The 26,170-nt window shown below is 45.4% G+C and overlaps 1 protein-coding gene across 1 annotated transcript in view; it reads right to left on the bottom strand.

Annotated features, from left to right (window-relative positions):
• Positions 1–8,473: 8,473 nt before the first annotated feature.
• LOC145411423 (uncharacterized) overlaps positions 8,474–26,170 on the bottom strand; it is a 71,839-nt gene continuing 54,142 nt past the window's right edge. Inside the window, exons 9-10 of the mRNA XM_080281463.1 lie at positions 23,893–25,062; positions 8,474–8,671 (exon numbers count right to left, since the gene is read on the bottom strand). Of these exons, the coding sequence (XP_080137589.1) occupies positions 8,474–8,671; positions 23,893–25,062 (1,368 nt within the window). The remainder of the gene's footprint in view (positions 8,672–23,892; positions 25,063–26,170) is intronic.

The raw sequence follows: 26,170 nt of genomic DNA, 5'->3' as shown, positions 1-26,170 counted from the left end.
CCTCCAATTAGAATAAAAATCTCTCCTGAGCTGGATAAATTCGTCTGGAGATGAGGAGTTTAGGATGAGGAAGAAAATAAGTCACAGGTCTGAAGAGGTTAAGGGAGAGGTGCTATGGGAACTCCTTGGGCTAGTGCTGAGACGTAACGAGATTAAAGCACTAGAATACGGCGCTAGTCACGAAGAAGTGCTAGAAGAATTACAGAGCCGTAGCATTATCTCATTCCGCCACTGACCTGCGGGAAATAGGTTGCAAAAGGACGAAAATGACCTAACACCTTTCCCTAAGAGACTTATTTTGTTTATTACACCTTAATGACCTATTCTCTTATATAAATCCCTCCAATATCGCCATAATCTGCATAAATGACGTACAAAAGTTTATTGACCAGCCATATCCAAAAATAAATCGCTAAGGAAGAGGTATTAGGGAGCTTCCTTACCCGACAAGAACATGATAATTTAGGCACAGGCTGGGCAGATTAAAGAGACTCATACTAACTAATCTGAATATGAATGGAACTAATTTGGAACGATTTGGTGTACTATATGAGAAAAATTATGGGGATCAGAAGGGCTTATAATTCGATGGATGGGTGGATGGATAGATGGATGGGTGGATGGATGGATGGATGGATGGATGGATGGATGGATAGATGGTTGGATGGATGGATGGGTAGATGGATGGATGGACGAGAGAATAGGGTTGCAGGTGTGATGTTAAAAGGTAGTTAAGAAGGTATGAAGGTAACAAAGAAGGTAGGTATGGAGAGAGAGAGAGATAGAGAGAGAGGGGGAGAGAGAGAGAGAGAGAGAGAGAGAGAGAGAGAGAGAGAGAGAGAGAGAGAGAGAGAGAGAGATTTAGCTTACCTTACAATTTCATTCTTAAACACAAAAGAAGGTCCCTCTCCACACACACACACACACACACACACACACACACACACACACACAGAGGATCACGTAACCTACACTGTACACCCATTTTCTTTCAGTACTTCCGTTTTCACCAGATCTCTTCACCTCGTACTATAATTTTTTTTCATCTTAACTTGGTCCACGTTTTCGTCCTTTTGCATTTTATTTCACGCAACACACAGACAGACAGTGCTACGGCTCTACGCTACATCCTTTCCAAAGCACTTCTTCGTGACTAGCACCATATTCTAGTGTTCATCTACTGTTAAAACCAAGCAATGAAGATGGGGAAATGGTAATTTTGGGCAACGTTAATATGAAGAGCACAATCACTATAGCAAAATAAAAAATAACATAAAAACTGAAATAGGAGGAGGAGGAGGAGGAGGAGGAGAAGGAGGAGGAGGAGTGAAGGGTGGGGGTGAGAGAGGGGGTGGGGGGGATAAGGGCAAAGTCAGCAGAACCTGTGGCCAGCGACCCATATACAAACTCTAGTCACTCAGCGCAGAGAGAGAGAGAGAGAGAGAGAGAGAGAGAGAGAGAGAGAGAGAGAGAGAGAGAGAGAATTAAAGACCAAGTGAACTATTTTAACCTGGCCTAGATTTTCGTCCCTCTGAAGATTATTTCACGTATACCTCAGTGTCAGAAAAAGACAATACTAAGGCTCTATTCCACAGCACTTCTTCGTGACTAGCACCACAATCTGAGAGCTAATTTACTGCTACAACTCAACACTGAAGATGGAGAGATGGCAATTTTGGTCCATGAGTAAAAAATAAAAACTAATAAGTGTAACAAACCGACTTACGAGAATTATCACATTACTGACATACGAGAATTATCACATTATTAACTGACTTACGAGAATTATCACATTATTAACTGACTTACGAGAATTATCACATTATTAACTGACTTACGAGAATTATCACATTATTAACTGACTTACTTGCTGACTAAAGATAGAATTAGTGTGTAGGTGGTAATGAAAGAAGGGGGAGGGCAGAGTAAGAGGGGAAAATCATTACAACGTGGAGCGCAATGCAGTCAGTCGCTACAGGTTCACCCCCTCTCCCTCCTCCTTCCCTCTCTCTCCTAGAATCCTTCGTTTTCCTTCACTCCTTCCTTCATTTTTCTTCACTCCTTTCATTTTCCTTCACTCCTTCCTTCATTTTTCTTCACTTCTTCCTTCAGTTTAATTCAATCCTTCCTTCATTTTAATTCACCTTTCTTCACTTATCTTCGCTTTCATCTGATTTTTCTTCACTCCCTCCGTCATCTTATTTCATTTTTCCTTCACTTCTTCCTACGTTTTACTTATTTTTTCTTCACTCCTTCCTTTACCGTAATTCATTTTCTTCCTCCCTCAATAATTTGCCTCGTTTTACTTCCTTCCTTCACATATTCTTTTTTCCATTTCTCTTTCATACAATTGCCTCCCCTCCCTCCTCTCTCTCTCTCTCTCTCTCTCTCTCTCTCTCTCTCTCTCCATAATCGTAACCGAATATTCAAGACGTAAAGGCGAAATTTGGGTGGCGAAAAAAATACTGACCTGGTAACACACACACACACACACACACACACACACACACACACACACACACACACACACTCGATGACTTGGAAGACGGAACACACACCCAAACCCCAGCCTAGACCAAGCTAGAAAATACCGGTTTACACAGTCTTGAAGATTATCACCACCGCTACTGCTACTACTACCGCTACTACTACGCCTACTGCTACTACTACTACTGCTACAACCACTACTACTACTTTAACCTATTCTTCTCTATTAGGATCGGGTATATCAAGACAAACAAATTTTCAAATATATTCCTTTCATGTTTTTTTTCCTCATTGATGTTATATTTATTCAATCAAAAATTCTTATGCATGATGGCGATTATTTTTTTTAGGCAACATTATGATAAATATTGGACTTTTTTTTTTTCCTTTCATGTTCCTGAATCCTATCCACCCCATTCATAGCTGTAGGGAATATGGTTGTGATGATGATGTTGGCGATGAAGACGAAAAGGATGAAAGAATGAAAATAGTAATGATGACGATGAAGACGACAACATTGATGATGATGATGATAACGATGACGACGATGATTATGATACCAATGACGATGATGATGATGATGATGACACAAAAATTCCGTAAAACAATATAGTACTCCCTCACGTAATATCGACCGAAAATGGGCTGCGTTTACGTCACACACTGCGTTATTTTTAGGAGGCAAATTATGCTTATATGTGGAGGGTCTCTCTCTCTCTCTCTCTCAACTTTGCGCGGCTTATCTTTCCATTCCAGTGGAGTTTGAGAGAGAGAGAGAGAGAGAGAGAGAGAGAGAGAGAGAGAGAGAGAGAGAGAAACTAATGAATTAATCAGTTCCCACAAAGCTTATTATTATTATTATTATTATTATTATTCATTACTGTTACATTTTTCAACATCCTGACCTCTTCCCACCTTACCTACAACAACCACAACCACCATCACCACCACTACCTCAACCACAACAGCTAATACCACCAATGTTACCACAGGCACACCTACAATCACCACCACACCTTTCAAATCACAACTACGGTAACAACCACAACCACCACAACTACCACGACAACCACTATTGACCTGAGCGGTGTCCTCATCACTATCATTACACAAATTGAAGTTGTAGGCAGTCCTCTCTCTCTCTCTCTCTCTCTCTTTCTCTCCACACACCACGCCTCCTCACCGTGCTTATTCTTCCCCCTGTTCAATTAAGTCTCCCCTCAAGAAGAACATACTACCCCATTTTCTTTTATACTTTCTATAACCATTTTCTCTCCCATTTTCTTAACTCAATTCCTCACTTTCTCCCCTCTTTTCTTATTACCTCTTCAGTCACATCGTACTTTTTATTTATTTTTGCTACCAGATGATTATATTCAGCTTCGGAGATTTTTTTTCGAATTAAAGGGGTTGGGTAAAGATTTCACTCCTTAAAATAAAAATCTCCCGTATCATAAAAGAAAACGAACTGAGGTATGAAGGGCAAACTATTACAATACGTCTCCGAACTGCAGTGATGAAATAAGATTAGTAAAAAAAAATATACACTGGTTTAAAACTGCATATCCTATCTACTGACAAAATAAATATAACCAAATACAATAGCTATTCGTCTTCATTCTATCAGGATTATTTTTTTCCCCGCTACAGCAAGATTATGTTCTGCGTGAGAGACCCTCGTGGTGAAGTGGCTAAATTGTGAATGGAGAAAGGAAAACAGACAGACAATGAAAAAGATCGAGATAGTGTTGCATAGATTGACTCATACATACAAACACACACACACACACACACACATAGAGAGAGAGAGAGAGAGAGAGAGAGAGAGAGAGAGAGAGAGAGACACTAAATAAACTCTAGGGGAAGTGCACTCCAAGATTAGGACACCCTACACTCCACTATACCACTTCAACCCCTCTATACCATACACCAGTACACAGCTACGTTATATTACCAAGCTACACCACACCATATGCCCTACCGCTCTACCTCACACCAGCACACCAGACCATACCATATCTACGCCACAATACCACATTTCACCACACCACTTACGTTACCATACACCACAACACCATACCACACCACAGCTACGTCATAATACCACAAAATACCACTTACTCTCTACTACAATGCAACACCACACCACACCTCACCACACCACCACACCACACCACGCTGCTGAGGGGATGAAACAAAGCTACATACCATGGCTGCAATCAGAGTAGCCTCCCCTAAGCTGGGTAAAGTAGTCTAGCGGTAACAAGAATAGCATCGAAGAAAACGGGGTGGGGGTGAAGGGGTTAAGGGGGGGGTTGGGTAAAGGGGATGCGTTTGTGTCCAGTTAGGTAATGGATCCGGGTTCGATTCCTGGCATGGGTGATTAAAATAGATGGAAAGATAGATAGATAGTGACAGAGAGATACATAGGTAGGTAGAGGGACAGGTAGACAGACAGAAAAACAGACTGACTGTTTGATAGACAGATAGGTTTTTAAGGTAGAGAGAGAGAGAGAGAGAGAGAGAGAGAGAGAGAGAGAGAGAGAAGGAGGGGAGGTAATAGGGTGGTCGATATAAGCGACTTGAGGTAATCAATGGCGGACGGGTGGGGAAGATTGTGGTAGGACAATTGTGGTTGCTGTGGTAGGAATGTGGCTGGGGAATTGTGGTAGGAGAATGGTAGGGAAATTGTGGTAGAAGAACTGTGGGGGAATCTTGGTATGAGTGTGGTGGGATAACTGCGGTAGCAGTGGTATGAGTGTGGTAGGGTAATTGTGGTAGCAGTGGTAGGAAGGTAGTAGGACTGCGGTGGGGGGAATTGTGGTAAGAGTGTAGTAAGAGTATAGAAGTGTGGCAGAAGTGATAGGAGTGTGGAAGGACATTTGTGGTAGTAGTGTGGTGGGAGTGTGGAAGTGTGGTAGGTAATGGGACTGTGGTAAGGGAATTGTGGTAGGACTGGTAGGTACGGGGGATTGTGGTAGTTGCTGAAGAATAGCTGTGGTGATGTAAAAAAAAAAATGGTTGATGTGAAAGAGATTTGTGGTGGGAGTGTGGTATCCCTCGAGGAACTGTGGTAGGTTTGGTATGGGATTGTGGTAGTACTGAGGTAGGTGTGGTACGGAATTGTGGTAGCAATGTGGTAGGTGTAGGCAATTGTGGTGGCATTGTGGTAGGTATAGGCAACTGTGGTAATACTGTGGTTGATGTATGCAACTGTGGTGATACTGTGGTAGGTGTAGGCAACTGTGGTAATACTGTGGTAGATGTAGGCAATTGGTAGTACTGTGGTAGGTGTAGGGAACTGTGATTTTACTGTGGTAGATATAGGCAACTGTGGAGGTAGTGGTAATTGGAAGCTTCTGGGTACTGTGGTAGCTGCTGGTGAAAATGTTGGTAGTATTGGTGGTAGATTATGGTAGGTCCAGGATATTTGTGGCACGGTTATTAGGGAGTAATTGGTGGTTGACGTTAACCAGAATTGTGGTGGGGTAATGAGTGTGCAGTGTGGTGGTGGTGGTGGTGTTGGTGGTGGTGGTGTGATGGTGGTGGTGGTTGTGTGGTGTGGTGTGGTGGTTGTGTGGGGCGGTGTGATGGTGGTGGTGGTTGTATGGTGTGGTGTGGTGGTGGTAGCTGTCCAGAGGTGGATGGTTGTGTGGTGTGACTATGGTAGTTGTGTTCATGGTGTTATGGTGGCTGTGTGGAGGTATGGTTGTAGTTTTGTGGTGTGATTGTGGTGAAAGCTGTTGTAGTGGTTAGGTGTATGTGGTGGTGGTGGTGGTGTGACTGTGTGAGGACGTGACTGTACTGTGATGGATTCTTGTGTGATGGTGTGTTATAATGACTGTCGCTGTGGTAGAAAGAATTGATTGTGGTGGTGGTGGTGGTGGTGGTAGCGTGGTGAATGGTTGCACATTTGTATGGTTGACTGATGGTTGTTGTGGTGAAAAGAGGTGACTGTTGTGGCAGTTGTGGTAATGATGGAGTGAGGGATGATTTCCACACATATTTCTTTCACCTTCATCGTCTCCTCCTTTCCTTTCTTCCCCCCATTTCTTCTTCTATTTCCATCCTTTTTCTTCTTTGAACTCTCTTCTCAATTCTTTTTCCCTTTTCTCTCTCTCTTTTTTTGTCGTTTTATATTCATTCTTTTTCCTTTTTCTATTCTTCTCTCTCTTCTCCTATCACCATTCTTTTTATCTCCCTTCCCTATCTATTTTTACCTTTCCCGTCTTTCAATTCTCTCCCCTCTCTTTCCCTCTTTCGTATCCTTTCCCCCCCCCTCTAATTTCCTGTTTCCTTTCCCTTTTCCCTCTTCTCACATATTTTATTTTCCTATCCCCTCTATCCTTCTCTTTTCTGACTCCTCTCATTTCATTTTCTCTTCTCTCTTCCCCCCCCCCTCTCTTTTCTTACTAAAATCTATTTTCTGTTACTTCCATTCTCTTCCTCCTTCTCTTTCCTTTTCTCTCATCCTCCCCCCCCTTCTCTCTCTCTCTCTTCCCTCCTGCTTTTCCCTTCCCCCTTTCCGCTCTCTTCATCCCTTCTTCCCCTATCTTCCATTTCTCTTCTCTTCCCCCTCTTCTCTCGTCTACATTTCTCTCCACCCTCTCAGACTCTCCTCAACTCTCCTTCACCTCCCCTCACTTCCAGCTTTTTGTCATTCTCTCTCTCTCTCTCTCTCCGACTAGGAAATAGGTTTTTTATTAATATTAAAACTTGATCATCTTGGGATATTAGGGTCTCTCTCTCTCTCTCTCTCTCTCTCTGACTAGGAAAAAGTTTTTTTTTTAAATATTAAAACTTGATCATCTTGGGATATTAGGGTCGGTCTCTCTCCCTTCCTCTCTCTCTCTCTCTCTCTCTCTCTCTCTCTCGGCAGCAGACAAACAACAACATTCAGGAACACTGTTACAAAATCACTAACAGAACGAATTAAATTATAAGATTTTTGGTACCACAATCTTCATCATTTTCATCGTCAAATCTGTGCGTAAAATATCAACATTATTATATACTTTGAAAACTGACGAAATAATATGAATAAACATCATTACACAAAACAACTGCAGCAACAACAATATATACTGAAAAAACAACAACAACAACATCACTACTACTACTACTCCTAATAATAATAATAATAATAATAATAATAATATAATCACCACCACCAACAAAATTAAGAACAGGTAATCCATAAAGGTGGCTGTGGGTGTTTTCCAGGTAGTGAGTAATTAGGAGGAGGGTGACTCACACACACACACACACACACACACACACACACACACACACACACACACACACACACACACACACGAAGAGAAAAATAACAAAGCAACCAGTACATTATAATCAAGAGAGAGAGAGAGAGAGAGAGAGAGAGAGAAACCAACATATTTTTCTCCTTTTCTCCTCCGTACTGTGACCACATAAAAAACTTCTCCATCCCTACTTCCAAAATTCTTACTCAAAGTTTTCTCTTACTCAGCCCGCCCCCCTCCCCCCCTCCAAAAAAAAAAAAATCCCCCTCCTCTTTTACTGCTCTGTTGTTTTTGAGATGGTGCTGTTTTAAAAGTTTCAAAAGTGCAAGGAAATACGTCTATATGGCTGCACATACAAACTTACACTCCTCTCTCTCTCTCTCTCTCTCCACTTTATTAATACATGCCCCTCTTCTTAACACCCATATAAGCAAATAAATTCATAAAATATCATCATACTGTCAACCAATATTACTACCTTTAAAAAAATGAAGCAAAAAAAAAAAAAATGACTGATCCTATACTTACATAAACAGATATCCTTCTCTCTTACACCCTCCCCCCCAAAAAAAAGAAAGAAACAAAGAAGTACGGTACGATAAATAACTAAACTCATTTTAATCTTACGCAACATAACATAATCTAACTAATCTTACCTAAAACAACACAATCTAACTAATCTTACCTAACACACCCTAACTTATCTTACCTAACAGTGAGATATGCTACAAGTAACAGGTGCCCCTCTTTCCGTAGATGGTGTGCAGCTCAGGGGTAATCTTGGTGTGGAGGAGGGTGTTCTGTCTGGCGGTGAGGAGGTCCCTGTGGCGGTCCCGTCTGTGTCTCTTGATGCCAGGACGGTGCACCAGGAAAGCGTTGTCTAGCACGTGGAATTCGTAGTCCAAGACGCACATCACGTACATCTGTGGGTGGATGGGGGTGTTAGTGGAGGGGGTGGAGAGATTCTGAGGAGTGAAAGATCAGTGTAGAAGGGGGAATATTAATCTGAAAGAGAGAGATCAAACTACACAAAAGAGATGGAAGAAAAACAAACTGAAAGGAAATATATAAAAAAAAAAGGAAGAAAATGACTCTCAAAGGTCAAAATACATAAAAAAGAAAAAGAAACAAAGATTCTGAAAGGACAGAATGATCAAAATACATAAAATGAAACATTGCAGAACTTGACATTCAGAGGGAGAGTTATACCATGAATTAACCCTTGCCCATGCTGGCTGCGTAAGAATCAGAAAGTGGTGTTTGAAGGTATACCAGTGGAAGTGAAAATCCAAATATTGTAATGGTTTTGTTCGTGTGTGTGTGTGTGTGTGTGTGTGTGTGTGTGTGTGTGTGTGTGTGTGTGTGTGTGTGTGTGTGTGTGTGTGTGTGTGTGTGTGTGTGTGTGAATTTATTTTTACTTGGCCCTGACTTTCGTCCTTTTTCGTCTTATTTCGCGTAGCTCCGCAGCAGAAAAATATAATGTTACGAATCTACATCCCTTCCATGAACTTCTTCGTGACTAGCACATATTCTCGAGTTAATCCTTTGTTAGAGATCAGTTTTCAAGGAGAGATGGAAAAATTTGGCCAAATTTAAATGAACAGAGTATATTCTGTACGCTATCGGTGTGAAACGACAAGGTACTAGCAAGTGGAAGCATATGGAAGGGCAAACTACCATCATCCATTTTTAAATTCTTGCCAAGACTCATGGTTTGAACCCTACACTAAGGTAACGCTGACCAGGAGACGAACGCGTTTCCACTAGGGCACTGTGGTTCCATAATTATTGAACAGGAGGCCTTACAGTGGGGCAGAAAAGGATACAGCAGTAATAATAAAAAATTCCTTGGATAAATATCTTACTTCTAACCCACTGCTAAATATTTCTAGATGATCAGTGCTAAAATATTTCTCTTACCGATATTTTGCACTCACTTCAATATCATTTTCCCCTTCAGACCAAGACAGTGTAGAATATATATCGCAGTATTTTTCATTAACTCCATCCTGTAATATATCCATGACTTTTCCTATATTGCACGATAGTCTTTGTCATTATTTCCTGCAGGTTTCAGGTGGAGGGACAGGTGGATGTGGGGAGTTGTCTGGCTTTACTGTTCTTACCCTAGGCTCACAGAAGAGATACCACAGTCACAACCTACCCTAAAAGTCTCAAAAGGGCCAGTAAGTTTTTGCTGTTTGTATTCCATTGTACTCTTTGTACCTTCGTTACCCCCTCCCCTCTCATCCCCTTCCCCACACTATATCCCCCTCATCTCTCCTCCCCCCTCTCCCCTCCCCTCATCTTACCTCTTCCCAGAACCCTCCCTTCATCTCCTTTCCCCTCCCTTCCCTTTCCCTCCCTTCCTCTCCTTTCCTCATCCTACCTCTTCCCTCACCCAGACACGACACCTCCCTCCCCCTCCCCTCCCCTCGCTGTCTCTTTCCCCTCAGTGGTACGTGATGTGTGTTCCTGACTAGTTTCACCTGCCTCCTCCCCTCCCCTCACTTCCCCTCTCCCTCTCCCTTCCTTCTCTCCTCCTTCCGTACCGCCTCCCACCTCCCCGTTTCGTCTCACACCTTTCTCTTCTTCCTTCTCCCTCTGTCGTTTCTTCCCCTCTTCTCCCTCTTTCATCTGTCACTTTCTTCTTCTTTCTTCTTCTACACCTTTCTTCCCCCTCAATCCCTCTCCCCCCTCCTCCTCCCCCTTTTGTCTCTCAACTTTCTCTTCCTCCTCCTCTGTGTCTCTCTGCGTCTGCTCCCTTCCTCTCTGCTCTCCTTCCTCCCACCATCCTCTTTTTTTATTCTTTCCTCTCTGCCTCCCTCTCTCTTCTCCCCGTGCCTCTTCATTCTTTTCTAAACAATACATTAATTTTTCCTTGTTTCCCCTCCCTCTCTCCCTCACCATCCTCCTCCTGCCCCCTCTCTTTTCCCTTTCTCTCCCTCTCCCTTCCTTCTCTCCTTACGTTTACTTCTGTTCTCTCACATTCTGCCCTCTCTTCTATCTCCATTTCTCCCATCTCTCTCTCTCTCTCTCTCTCCCCTGACTTAAGTTCCCCTCTTCCCATAATGACTTCTCTCTCACCCCAATGACACCTTTTTCTAACCTCGCCAACTTTCTTCCCTCTCCCCCCTCTCCCTTTCCTCCCCTCCCTTTTCTCTCCCTCTCCTCTCCTCTCCTCTCCTCCCCTCCCCTCCCCTCCCCTCTCCCATTTCCACCCTCTCCCCCATTCCTCCCTTATTTCCCCTTCTCCTTCCCTCCTTCCTACATTACACCTTCCTCCTTTTCTCTCCCCAGTCTTCCTTTTCCTCCTCTCTCTCTCTCTCTCTCTCTCTCTCTCTCTCTCTCTCTCTCTCTCTCCTCTTCCCTCCTTTCTTTCCCCGTCTCCTCCCCTCTCCCACTTTTTTACTCTTCTCTAGTCTTTCTCTTTTCTTCATCCTTCTTCCTCCCTATTCCTTTCTCCTCTCTCCTTCCTTACTTCCTTTTCCCTCCTCCTCCTCCTTCTCTCCTCTTCTCCATCTTCCTCTCCAATCTCCCCTCTTTTCCTCCTCCTCCTCGTTCTCCTCTTTTCCCTTCCATCCTCCTCCTCTCTTCCCTCTTTCTCCTCATCTCTCCCCTCTTTCTCTCTTCTTCCCATCTCCTCCGCTTCTCTCATCCCTCTTCCTCCTCTCCTCTCTTCCCTCCTCCCCTCCTCCCTCCTCCCCTCGGCTGTTCGTGATGTGTTTAGCTTACTAGGTTGTCTCTCTCTCTCTCTCTCTCTCTCTCTCTCTCTCTCTCTCTCTCTCGTTCCTACCACAATCCTACTATAATTACTTAAACCTACCACAGCGCTACCAAAACCACCACACACCCCCACCACAATTCTCACATACTGCTACACACAATACCACCACGTTTTCCTACACCTACCACAACTCTCTTATACACCTACCACAATACTACCACAACTCCCTCACATTACTGCTACAACACTGCCACCACTAATCCTGATTCCTACCACAATTTCCTTCCCCCACAATGCTGTTGCTATCACAATGCCACCACAAATCCCAACTTCTACCACAGCCCTACCACAACTTCCAATACCTAACACACTGCCACCACAATACCACAGCTCCTACCACAGTTCCCCCCCCCCACGCTACAGCTGTGTGTGATGTGTCTTTACTCCATAGCGGCTACTTCACAAATTCTCTCTCCCCCTTGTATGGATTTTCTTTAGTTTTTATTTTCTCTTCTCGATTTTCTGCTGCCTCACTCTTGCTCTTTCTTATACCTGTCTCTCTCTCTCTCTCTCTCTCTCTCTCTCTCTCCTGTATAATTATTTGCACACACACACACACACACACACACACACACACACACACACACACACACACACACACACACACACACACACAGAACACCAATAAATATGCAATATGTTTACAGCCACACTGAAGAGGTGATGTCTTTCATTTGGCTGGAGAGGGGAGGGGAAGGGAGGAGGGAAGGGGAGAGAAACATTATGGTGAAAGGAAGGTGTAGGGTATATATGGAGGAAATGACAGAAGGGAAAGGGATAGGTTACGTGGAGGGGAGGAGGAGAGGGGAGAAGATGCAGTGCTAAGGGAAGGAGGAAGGAGGAAAGGGAGAGAAAAGGAAAATGGGGAGAGAAGGTGTTAGAAGACGGGTAAGTAAGGGAAAAAAGAAGGGATGACGGGGAAGAGAGAAATAAGGGAAGGGGTGAAGATGTAAAGAAGAAAAAAGTTATCGGTATAATTACAAAGACGTGGAAGGAAATGGATATAGAGACGAGACGAGACGAGACGAGAGAGAGAGAGAGAGAGAGAGAGAGAGAGAGAGAGAGAGAGAGAGAGAGAGAGAGGACAATGAAGAAAAGAAGAAATGAGAGACGAACGGAAGGAAAAGAGGAGTGATGATGATGATGATGATGATGATGATGATGATAATGGTGATGATGATTAAACACTAAATTAGGAAAATGTGAGAAAGGGGAAGTAAAGACAGGAGGATGAAAGGGGGAGAAAATGAGAGCAGAGAGAGGAGGAAAGAGAGAGAAGAGGGGATAAAGAAGAGGAGAGTGAGAGAGAAGAGGAGAGAGAGAAGAGGGGTGCGTGAGCAGAGAAGACGAACATCGATATGTCGTGCAACAGAGAGAGAGAGAGAGAGAGAGAGAGAGAATCCCACAATCCTTACTAAGCGGTCCAATCTTAGCATAAATAGCAACACTTACTCCCTAATTACAAAAGTTTAAGAAGATGATAACAAAACAGAAGGCTCTCCTCCACCCTCTGACCCCTCCTGCAATCAGCCGTACTGGAAAAAAGGGAGAAGCAACTCTTTTTCCACGAGGCATGAAGAAAATTTGACAGGAAGTGAAGAAACTAGTGTTAAAAACGAGGCTATTAATCAATGAGCAATAAAAAGCTAATCCTTTCAGAACGATAACGCTATCTCTTTCTTTTCTTCATTTTCTTTCTCTTCTCTTACCTTTTTCTTACTGAGGCAGGACAATAACATTAAAGAAAAATATGTATTAAAAGAAAGTTATTCCCTTTAGAAAGATAACGTTATTCTCCTTTCACTTCTTCCCTTTTCTTTCCTTCTTACTTTTTTCTTACTACCTCAAGACGATTATATTAAGATTAAATAAAGACTGTCGTACGGAGCGGGTCACAGGGAGTCGTGCAGTCACCAACGATACAGAAATTTCAGGAGCGATGCGAATTTTTCATATGAATTATTCCATGGTCATATACTTCAGAAAATCATGGTATAATACTGAGGGTTTGTTTACACCCTGGCGCTCTCAGTTTCAATTATACCTGTATAATCCTTAGCCTCTGTACACCCCCTACCCCTCTCCCAGGATGAATGTAAGGAGGCTCGCTAACACCCCTTCCTATCTATCTATATACCTAGGCTGCTTCCCCCAAGGAAAGGGAGGTAGCCGAGACAAGACGACACACTCCCCATTTACTCATCCATTCAAACACATTCATTCGCATCTTAGCCCCAAAGGGGAGAACGGACAGATCCTCACCGCACCACACCGCACAAGGGTCAACTGCGCAATGCAATCAGTGACATCCGCAGCAGGGCCCGACAGCAGAACTGGTTTACCCCTGCCACATCATAACAGACCCATCCCCTTACCCGCACCTGACCTGACTATATGGGTGGTTAATATCCTCTCGTACGTTATTTATGCAGAGTATGGCGACAATGGAAGGATTTGTGTAACACAGAAGAGGACAGTCAGGTGTAATAAACAAACTAAATCACTTAGGAAAAGGTGTCAGGAAGCTTCCTCAACCAACGAGAAAGGCTTCACCTAATTTTTTAAGTTTAGTACTAAGCATCTTTCCGAAACTGAATCGAACCGTCGAAGAGCAGCGAAAACAAAGTAACAAAAAAAAAATAGTACTGAGTATTATTAAAGTTAGGATAGTAAAGGATGTTAGGATAATAAGGGATTAGAGTAGTTTACCCTTCAATGCCTTCTTCTTCTTCTTCTTCTTCTTCTTCTTCTTCTGAGAGAGAGAGAGAGAGAGAGAGAGAGAGAGAGAGAGAGAGGACAAGAACTGAAAGTGAGGTTATGAAAGGAAGACGAGTGACTGAGAGAGGGAAGGAGCGAGAGAGAGTGAGGGAGAGAGAGGGAAGGAATCAATGGAGGTGTGAGAAAGGGAGGGAGGGAGGGAGGTCAATGTACGGCAAAGGGAGGGAGAAGGGAGGGAAGGAAGGGTGGGAAGGGAGAAAGAATTAGAATAGAAGGTAAGAGGAAAGAGGAAAAGAAAGGAAACAAGATAAAATGAAGGAGGAGGAAGGAAGGAAGGGAAATGAAGGCAAATGATGCGAAAGGAAGGAAATGGAGGGCGGGATCTGAGGAAGGAAAATAAGGGAAGGAGAAAGGGGAAAAGCAAGGGAAGGGAGGAGAGGGAAGGGGAAAGGAGTGAAGGTGAAGGGAGGAGTGGGGATGGAATGAAAGGGAGGGGAGGAGAGGGGAAGGAAAGGAATAAAAGGAAAAGGGTAGGAGAGAGGTAAGAGAGTGGAATGACAGAAAAAAGCGTGAAAGTGAGGGAAGGGTGGCTGAAAACAGGGAGAAAGGGAGGGAAAAGTAGGTAAGGAAAGGAAGGGAAAAGAAAAGGAAAGGGTGAAACGGAAGGAAGAAAAGGAAAAGGAAGGGAATGGAAGGGAAGAGAGAAAAGAGAAAAGAAAGGAGAAAATGGGAGGGAGGGGGGAAAAGGGAGGAAGTCAGAGGTATATGTTCACAGGAAAATTAAAGGGAGAGGGAGTGGGAGTAGATAAGCTGGGAAGGTGGCAGGAAGGGAGGGTGGGAGGAGTGGGAGGGGGAGGGGAAGAGTGGAGATGGAGAGTGAGAGGGAGAGGAAGGGAGACAGGGTGAAAGGGAGAAATGTGGGGATATGATGAGAGAGAGAGAGAGAGAGAGAGAGAGAGAGAGAGAGAGAGAGAGAGAGAGAGAGAGAGGCTCATTTATTACCACACAATGCTGTTACATCCTCATTTATGCTCCCTCCCTTCCTCTCACACTTCCGTTCTTCCTCCCTCCTACTTCCCTCCTTCCTCCCTCATATTCCTTTTCCCTCTCCCTCTCTCTCTCTTCTCTCCCTCCCACCCACCTATCACTCTCCTTTCCCCTATATCCACTCTCCTACACCTCCTCCCTTCTTCCATCACACTCCCTCTCTCCTTTCCTCTCTCTCTCCCTCTCTCTAATACGCCTCTTCCCTATCTTTTCCTTCCTCCCTCCCACTCTTCATTCCGCCATCACATTATTTCCCTCCCTCCCTCACATATTCCGCCTCTCTCCTTCCCTCTTCACGTCTCATCCTCCCTCGTTCCTATCCTTCACGCTCCCCCCCCCCTCTCTCTCTCTCTCTCTCTCTCTCTCTCTCTCTCCATATGACTCTTCCATTAATTTTCCTGTCTTGCTAGACAAGGAAGAAGAGAAAGAAGGAAGGAAAGAAGATGGGAGGTAAAGAAGGAAGATGGGAGGTAAAGTAGGAAGAGAGAATGGAAGGGGTAGAAGGAGGGTGGGGGGAGTGAGGAGAGAAGAATGGAGAAAAGGGCAGAAAGAGGGGAGGGAGTGAGGGAGGGGGGAAAGGAGGAAGAGAGAACTGCTACTAATATCCTGATAGCCGCCCCCCCTCTCTCGGAGGGGAAGGTGGGGGGTGGGGGTAACAGCTGGTGCGGGGCAAGGAGGAAGCTACCAACATTAGCTACCACAACTACCAACATTTGCTCCCGCTACTGCCAATATTATCTACCACATTAGCTACCACAACTACCAACATTCACTACCACTACATCAACATTACCTACCACTGCTACTACTACTGCCAGTACCACCGCTACAACGAACATTACCTACCACTACTACTAACATTAGCTACTAATAGTACCAACATTACTACTACCAACATTATTGTCATTACTATCACCGTTAATACTGTACCATCACTACCAACACTATCACCGTTTCTACTACACCACTACAACAACTATCACCTTTATCAATTGCACCATTCACGCGGAGTTGGTATGTATGTAACAGAGTCCAATCCTTGCAAACATTTCAAACTAAACCATGTACACTCATCCACTGGGGGTCCAACAACTAACGCAACGCATCTGGTCCAAAGTGATGTCCTCTGAGGGATGTCATGGCCTACACAAAGACCTTTCATTTCTTCTGTACATCACCCAGGCAATTTCCCCACGAATCCCCCATTTTCTTACAAAGATAAAAGATAATATAGCCAGAGTCACAGCTTAAGACGAGTTACAACCGTGGCAAACAACAGGGCATTCAGATCACTGGGAGAGGAGTTCAGTCCTTGTTCGGGCTCATCTCACATTCGTCCATCTGACAGTATTGTTCAGAAATCCACTTCCTGTCCTGCCTCATCTCCGAACCTTCCTCACTAGAGTCGCTTTGTTGGGTCACTAGGTAATTTGTCCACTCTGTCCACCACACTGCCTGAGATCAGTTGTTGGATGAATTTCGCGCTCCATGACGTTTGCACGCTGTCCTGTGACATTCTGTCTCCAAGACGAAGGAGTTGCTTCGGTGAGGAGACACAAACCAGACACATTCCCATTCAAGCACGCAGGTCCTTACGGGAACACTTGCTTTACTCACATCCATCACTTAGCTATCCATACTTGCCGACAAACCAAATACAGAGAGTTCCTCCCACAAAAACTGTCATATATTAGAAGTGCACAACGGCCTGGCGACTCACTGGTTAGGAAATAACTGCGGACATGCCCATTTATTCACAGTGTCTCTTTACTTGCATTTCTGTAACAATGTATACTATAAATAAACCTTCTCTATCATCTGTACAATGTCACCTGAACCCCGAAATTAGTCTATATTAACCATATTTATTCATACAATATTGCACCGTGATTATAATTGCATTACTTTTAAAGGTAAAATGTTACTGTAAGCAATTATGTAGATAATGGTAACTCATTGTGAAATATGTGCATATATTTAGGCAATAAAATCGACGGATTTTTCTCATTCATTTATAGCCACCATTATTTCTTATGAGAGAGAGAGAGAGAGAGAGAGAGACCAATAAGGGGGTCGGTGAGAGGGGGAAGGCAAGCATTAACGTCCGAAGGAGAAGAAGAAGGATGGGGGAGTGGGGCATTGTCCGGCGGCCGTAACATTATGCTCAATGAAGGGCCTGTTTATGTTTCCCCAAGGAGACATAATGCTCACTCAGGGGAGCACCGCTGCCCGTGCCCGTCCAACGCACAATTCACAACCAAAACTCGACTATAATCCCGAACTCCCCCTTAAAATGGAGCTCATTTTATCATACTCGCGGGAAATTGAATTTGAACTTGGAAAAATCGTCCATATATCTCACAATCCTTCACTTCCTTCTTCCCAGCGGTTGGTCATGCTCGCTCAAGGGTACTGAGACGCACCAAATCCACTATGCTCGCTGAAGGGAGAAGCTGAGATTAGAGTGGGCTCACTGGATGGAACTATTCCCACGGTCGGAAATTTTCACGGCCGGAACCATGCACACGGCCGGAACTAATCTCACTGTCGGAACTAATCTCACGGCTGGAGCTATTCACATGGCCGGAACTGTTTACATGTCTGGAACTACTGTACTCAAATGGCCAGGACTATGCACAGTTGACACTAATCTCACGGCCGGAACTGATCTCACGGCCGGAACTGTTCTCTTGGCCGGAACTAATCTCACGGCTGGAATCATTCACACAACCAGAACTGTGCTCATGGCTGAAACTAGTCACACAACCGAAACTTAATTCACGGCCAGAACTATTCTCACTGCCGGAACCAACCCCCCCCCCTCTCTCTCTCTCTCTCTCTCTCCAGGCACCCTATCTTCAGCAGCAAGGGCAGGTGCGACATTAGGCAGCGAGACACGTCACCTTAAGGCAGCGCTGAGTGTGAATTAGCTCACATTCTCTCCGTGTGTGTGTGTGTGTGTGTGTGTGTGTGTGTGTGTGTGTGTGTGTGTGTGTGTGTGTGTGTGTGTGTGTGCGCGCGCGCACATAATATAACTTGTCTCCAATTTCCTCTATCCCTAGACTGATACGAGAGAGAGAGAGAGAGAGAGAGAGAGAGAGAGAGAGAGAGAGAGAGAGAGAGAGAGAGAATTTTGCTCTCCTTGTCTTATACAATAGATACCACAGTCATAACCAACCCTGTACCTAACGACCTCAAAAGGGCTATAAGTTTGTAATAGTTCCTTCCTTCCTTGGGGGGAATGAGGATGGAGGGAGGGAAGGAAAGAAGAAGGAGGGAGAGGAGGAAGGAGGAAAGAAGGAGTGGAGAAAGGAAAAAGAGAGAGAGAGAGAGAGAGAGAGAGAGAGAGAGAGAGAGAGGAAGGAAGGAGGAAAGAGGGAGAGAAGGAACGGCGTTGAGTGAGGTAAAAGGAGAATGGATGAAAGAGAGAGAGAGGGAAAGATGGAAAGAGACAGGAAAAAGGAAGGATGGGAGATTGGAGGGATGGAGGAAAGTGAATGAGAAAGAGGGCTGCAAAGAAAGAGAGAAGAAAAGAAGGACGGGAGGTAGAAGGGAGGAAGAAAGAAATGAAGGAAGAGGGGAAGAAGGAAAGATGAAATGGAAGAGAGAAGGAATGAGACAATGGAAGGATGGAAGGGAGGAGGGACGAGGGAAGGAACTAAGGAAGGAAGGAAGGAAGGAGGGAAGAGGTAAAGTAATTAAGAGAGCAAGGAGGGAGAAGAAGGAAGTAGGAAACAGGTGAAACAAGGGAAGGATGGAAGGAAGGCGGGACGGAAGAAAATGAGATTGGACTGAAGAAGAAGAATTAAGGAAAGGAAGAGAAAGGGAAAAATGGAAGGAGGAAAGACGGACGGATGAAGGAAGGTGAATTAGGGAGGAAGAGGAAAAAGGAGGAGGAATGAAGGAGACAAGAAAGATAAGGAGGAAAGAAAGGAAGACACGAGGGAGGGAGGGAGGAAGAAAGGTCTTATCCATCACCTTTCCTTCATAATAGCTGAAGGAGGGAGGAGGGGGGTGGGAAGGAAGGAGGAGGGCGAGGGGGGAGGAAGAAGGGAGAGAGGGATTAGGGGCAAAAAAAAAAGGAGAATAAAAAGAGATGGATGGGCAGAGAGAGAGAGAGAGAGAGAGAAGAACATTATAGTGAAATTTGTGACTGGGGAGCCGGCTAACTCACTCTCACTCACTCACTCACTCACCCATATACATCCACTCTCACTCATATTCACCCACTCTCAGTCACATTCATTTTTCACACTCATTCCCTCACTCAAAATTGATGCTCACACTCAGTCACTCAGTCATTTTATTTCATCCAAATTCATTCATATTCATCACATACATACAAACATTTATATTCACTGACTCTTACCGCTATTCACTCACACTCAATCACATTCATCCACTCTCGATTACACACACACACACACACACACACACACACACACACACACACACACACACACACACACACTTCTTTCCATTCCAGCTCACTCACTCCTACTCCCTCCCACTCCCTCCTATGCATCCACTTTCACACACTCACCTTCATCCACGCTTACTCATACTCACTCCCACACACTCACTCACTTTCATTCCCATTTACTTATTCCCATACACTCATTCATTCACCCTTAATCATACTCATCCACACGCACGCACAACACTCACACTCAAATTCAACCACATGCACGCACAAACACTCACTCACACTGTTCCTTCCCCACTCTCTTTCTCCACCCCTCTCCTTCCTTTCCACTCTCTCCCTTCCCTCCCGCACTCTCTTCCTCCATCCCACTTCTCCTTCCATCCCCCCCCTCCTCTCTCCTAGATCACGCCCTCCCTCTCCCTCCCTCTCTACCCCCTCCCTTTCCCTCTACTTCCCTTAACTCCCTCTCCCTTCCCTCCCTGTCTCTCTATATCTCTCTCACTCTCACTTTCCTTCCCTAAAAATGACTAACATGAAATGCAGATGGGACTTCTCTCTCTCTCTCTCTCTCTCGGTCACTCGTGCGTAAGGAAAGCTGAATCGTCCATATTTAAATCACATGTAAACAAAATAACACTCACTGCCCTTCCCTCATCTCCATATATCTCCTCTCTCTCTCTCTCTCTCTCTCAACTGTTTTCTTTACTTCTCCCTGTCTTTCCCTCTCTTTATCTCTCTCTCCCTCTTTCTCCTTGCTTTTTCTTCTTTCCCTTTCCACTTTCTTTACTTCTTGTATCTCTTTCATTCTCACTACCCTATCACTCCCTTCATATTTTTCTCTCTTCCTCTCAACTCTTCTCTCCTTCCCTATCTTTCCTTTCCCTTCCTCGTCCACCCTCCCACTTCCCTCCCTCTTCTTTCCCTCTCTCCCTTTTTTCCCAACTTTCCTTCCCCTCCCCTCCACCTTCACTTCCATTATCCCCACCAACTCTCTCCTTCCCCTTCCCCCCCTCTCTCTCCCATTTCCTTTCCCTTCTTCTCCCCTACCCCCCTCTCTGCCACTTTCTTTCTCCTCCTCTTCCCCTAGCCCCTCTCTCTCCCACTTCACTTCTCTTCCCCTCCCCTTCCCTCCCCTCCCTTCCCCCACACCCCTATTGAAAACTTATACAATATTATTACCGTAAGGCCTACACATTTTCTATCCCAGAACTTCTAGCCTAATTCTGTTTCCTATTCTTGCTAACTCCACACAATTTTCTCTGCTTCTGGGGAGGCTTTTCTGACTGGAGGGGTTAGATATACCCTTCCTTAACCCCTTCACTACGAGAACTTATTTCTAAGTTGAAGAAAATCGTCTGAAGGAAGCATGAATAAACTAGCGGGGCACTCAGTGGAGCGCATCTCTCCGACACGGGCAACGTAATTTCCAAACCACTCTTCATAATGGGTTAGGGTTTCTCATCACTGATTAAGGTTTCACAAAAAATGTTTCCCGGATCCAGAATCTGTAATACGATCCGGATCGGTTCAAGAAGTTAATCGATTGTTCCCTACGACATGGGCTATCTACCCACCAAATATGGTCCAATCTCTATTTTAGTTTTTGAATAATCCTGCTAATAGACAAACAAACTAACAAACAAACAAACATGGATGAAAATATTCTCTCCCTGTCAGAGAGAAAAAAATAAATCAGCACCGAAGAAGTTATGGTTTATAAATATTCTTCTCTGATAATATTAATGGGAAGATTTATGTGGCAGGAAATATTTATGAACCTACATCTTTACTTATGTAATTATCTATCTACCATGTATCTATCTGTCAACTTATCCGTTATCCCTATCTATGTATCACGCATCTATGTCTGTTCATCCGTTAACCCTATTTATCTATCAATATTTATCTATCTCTAAGGATTCTATTATGCCTGACGGCATTAAAGGCGATATATAAAACTGTACACAGAAATATATCTCTATCCATTTATATATAATTTCATCATAAGGGCTTTTATCTCTTTTTACCTACCTATCTATTTCTCTATCTATCAACTTTTATTAATTACTTTGTTCTTCTATACGACAAGAGACAATTGATATACCTCCCTCCCTCCCTCTCTCTTTCTCTCTCTCTCTCTCTCTCGTTCTCCATTTACGCCTCCATTTATATTGCCAGCACTTTTAATAATCCAGTGGCAATTAATTTTCGGTCTAGAAAAATAGATGTGAAGATAATTAAGTTTAACCTCCCTCCCTACTCAGTAACGATCTCCCTCCATCCCTCCCCCCCTCTCTCTCTCTCACTCTCTCCTTTTGGGGTGTTCGACGATCTGTAGAAGTCATTAGGCCCACAGTAGGCGCGCGAGCGAGCGAGCGAGAGAGCGAGCGAGAGAGAGAGAGAGAGAGAGAGAGAGAGAGAGAGAGAGAAAGAGAGAGAGTGTGTGTGTGTGTGTTGGGGTAAGGAGGAGGGAAACGCGAGAAGGAAGGATGGGTAGGGAGGGAGGGAGGGAGGGAGAGAGGGGAGGAGGTAGGAAGTGTGATGGATTGGTTGGATCGAAGGAGGCTTGTGTGACCAATATAATGAAGGTGATGATGATGATGATGATGATGATGACGGGTGTGGCTGTATTGATAATGACAATGATACCGGCTGTGGTGGTGGTTGTTAAGGAGGTTGTAGTTGTGGTGATTGTGATGGTTATCGGAAATGTGGTGGTGTTGCGATAGTGGTGAGTTGTGATGATGGTTTTTGTTAGTGGTGATGGTGGTAGCTGTACTGCTGGTGGTGATGGTACCAGCAGTACTAAATATGTTAGTGTGGGGTGACAGGTGTGATGTGGGATGACAGATGTGAGTTTGTGTGGTGTGGTGTGGTGCGACGTGTGTGTGGTGTGGGGTGACAGGTGTTTAGTTTGGTGTGGGGTGACAGGTGTGGATGAGGTAACAGATGTTGTGTGGGGTGGCAGACGTGTTGTGGGGTGATAGCTGTAGTGTGGGTGACAGGTGTAGTGTGGGGTGACTTGTGGTGCGGGGTTACTGGTGTGTGTGAGGTGAGAGTTGTGGTGTGGTGTGACAGGTGTCTTCAGGAGTGACAGTTGTGGATAGGGGTGACAGTTGGTTGTGAGGTGACAGGTGTGGTGTGGGGTGACAGGTGTGTTGTGGGGGTGAGTTAGGCGTGGGGTGACAGGTGTGGTGTGAGATAATAGGTGTGGTGTGGGGTGACAGGGTTGGTGTGGGGTGACAGGTGTGGTGTGAGTTACAGGTGTGGTGTGGGGTGACAGGGTTGGTGTGGGGTGACAGGTGTGGTGTAGGGTGGGGATAAGGGGGTGGCACAAGAGTCTAATTAATTACACGTAAGAGCAACGCCCAAGGCACCTCCTACTCTGGGAGGTTCAGGTGGCTCACAAAAATCTCCTTGGTTATTATTTTGCCGTGTGGGAGAGATAAACAAAGAAGGAAAATATGCATGAATAAATGAGAGAGAGAGAGAGAGAGAGAGAGAGGGGGGGGGGACGAAAATATTAGAAGAAAACAAGAAAGGGTCAGAAGAAAGAAAATAAAAGAGAGAGGATCGGAAATAAAGAAAGGAAGGGTGGGTGACGTCGAGAAAGGCTAAAAGTGGGGGAGGTGGGGGAGAAGGAGGAGGAGGAGGAGGAGGAGGAGGAGACTGAAAGACTGCCTAGGGTGAGGTATAAGAGGCGTGGTGAGAGAAGCAGGGCAGGGTGACGCAGGGTGTGGTAAGAACTGGGGAGACAAGGTTGGGTAAGAAGGAAAGGGGAGAGAAAGACAAGGTAGTGCGAGGTGAGGTCGGAGTGGGCACTGTGAGACAGGACATGTTAAGACAGAGAAAGATAAGTAGGTCATGGGCAAGCGAGGCAGAGCATGGCAGGCAGGGTAGGACAGGTCTAGGCATGACATGGAAGGGAAGGGAAGGGAAGGACTGTGACAGGTAGGCCCGGGCATGGTAGCGGAGGGCAGGGCATGAAGAGAAATGATAAAGCTGGGCACTCGGCAGGGCAGGACAGGGCAGGGTATTGGGTAAGACAGGGTAGATTACGAATGGAAGGACAGGACAGGGTAAAGAATGGTAAGTCAAATAATGGAAGGAGGCAAAAGGGTAAGGAACGGCACAACATGACTGGGTAGGACAGGGTGACCACGTACCTGCGTCATCTTATCGGAGCGTCCCTCCCACGTGAGCCTCTCATCGTAGAGCGGATCCAAGTGTGTTCCCACGTATATCGGCTCCCAGTGGTGGAACGGCGGGTGTCTCTTCGCCACCATCACCACGTTCACGCCCGAGGTTGCGTTGGCATCCATCCACTGCCTCATGCCGGGGACCTTGTGGCACTGCGGACACACGAACTTATGGAAGGATATGGCCGACCCGCGGCGCAGCATTCGTACCAGCGCGGCCTTCGTGGCGGGTGGACGCAGGCCACTTTTGACCTCAAATATTGGTAACACGTACACACGACGGGACGGTGCGGCCACATGCGAGGCGTCCCGTCGCCCCAGCATGTCAAGGAAGTGTGGGATGAAGTCCACGGAGGGGTATAGTTCAACATCACTAGCCAGTACGAAGTATGTGGCCGCCGCCCGCCGTGCGATGTTACGTGCGATGTTGACTGGGTATGTGAGGTTGTGGGCGCGCTTGTACGTATGAGCCGCAAGGTATGGAGGTGGTGCCAGGCAGGATGGGCGTTGATTAAGTACGTACTGGGTTTGCGGTACGTGATTGGGCATGTGGTCAGCGGGGAAGAACAAGTGGAATGTTACGTGTTTGGCCACTAGAGGTCGACAGTGACGCAGAAATGCCACAGTTGCTAGGGTGGCGTTGAAATCCGCACCAGGGGCGTATACAGCGGCGCTCACAGGCCCGTGCCAACGCTCCACCAGCGGTACAACATTGTCCAGGAACGTAAAGTCAGCGTGTGTGGTGTACGTGACTGACTCATTGCAGGCTGGCTGTGTATCTGCCGGTACGTAGTTGTACAGCACCCAGTGTGTTCCATGCAGGGCGGGGCGTGCTGTTAATGTTGGGGTGTGGCAGGTGTGTAAGTCCGGGTACACCTTCTCCTGTAGAGTTGGCGGGGGTGTAGGAGGCGCTGATGGCTGTGAGGGGTCATCCAGGGAGGGGTCAGGGGAGTCAGGGGGTCCGCCGGGGTAGTCTGGGGGTTCAGGGGAGGCGGTGAGGTTGTCGTGTAGTAGGAGTCCACGTGGAGCCAGTACACGCGGAGGGGCCACCACGTGCACCGCCACGTACAGAGCAAACACCACGTTGAGCACGAAGCTGCCCCGCACCAGCGCTGACCGACGCCACCCAACCATCACCTGAGGGCCGTAGGAGACGGGGTTAATGGAGCACAACCTAATGGTCAACACTCAGAAACAAACCTATTGGCAATATCAAGATTATTTTCTTATGTTAGGATATCAATTTGGTATCAATTCTTTGAGCATTAAAATGGTGAGAAATGAACACACACACACACACACACACACACACACACACAGTCCCTCTGATGTGTTATACGGCACCACTATAAGAGAAAATAAAGGGTACTGAGCAGGTCTACGTGAGCGGAAAGGAGAGGTATGTGTTGTTGTTCCTGATGTTACCCCAGCCTTGTCTAGACCTGGACCTCCTGGACTCCATAAACCCTACCACTTCAGCCGGACGCACCCAGAGATCATTTATTCTAGTTGATATAATGCCCTGCCTGCATATGATAGAAATAAATGCTGTAGTATGAAGGGAAAGGGGATTTAAAAGTCTCCCTACCACTTCTTATATATATGATATGTTTAATTTCATATATGACACGTCAGTATTATCCTGTACGTAGTAGTTTCCGTATTATGGCAAGCACCTTCTGTTAAATAAAAGACATACAGATGAGAGAGAGAGAGAGAGAGAGAGAGAGAGAGAGAGAGAGAGAGAGAGAGAGAGAGAGAGAGATGAGAGGCCTTGACACCGGTATACGAGAACCTGCAGGAATTTACCGTCTGTTGGAGAAGCCTCTCTCTCTCTCTCTCTCTCTCTCTCTCTCTCTCTCTAACACATTTACGACCTAAAACACACACGCACGCACACACACACACACACACACACACACACACACACACACACACACACACAATGCTTTGAAGTGTCCACAATCAACCTCTCTCTCTCTCTCTCTCTCTTGACCTTCGGAACAACAGAGTGAGAAAAAGAGTGAAGAAAGGTGAAAAGAAAGATAGAATATCAAGGACACAAAGGCTAGGTAAGAGAGAGAGAGAGAGAGAGGGGGGGGAAGGAATGAAGGAGGGGGAGAAGAACTGAAGGAAAAGAGAGAGGAAAATAAAATAAGAGGCAGAAGACGAAAAAAACAAAATAATAGTGAAGGAAGGAAGGAAGGAAGGAGTGAAGGGAGTAAAGCCACACATCACCACATAA

This window comes from Coenobita brevimanus, chromosome 89 (genome assembly GCF_032717465.1).
Source record: "Coenobita brevimanus isolate Jiangsu-jjx chromosome 89, ASM3271746v2, whole genome shotgun sequence".
NCBI lineage: Eukaryota > Metazoa > Arthropoda > Malacostraca > Decapoda > Coenobitidae > Coenobita > Coenobita brevimanus.
Note: the sequence above shows the minus strand (reverse complement) of the source record. Positions and strands in the feature narration are given on the sequence as shown.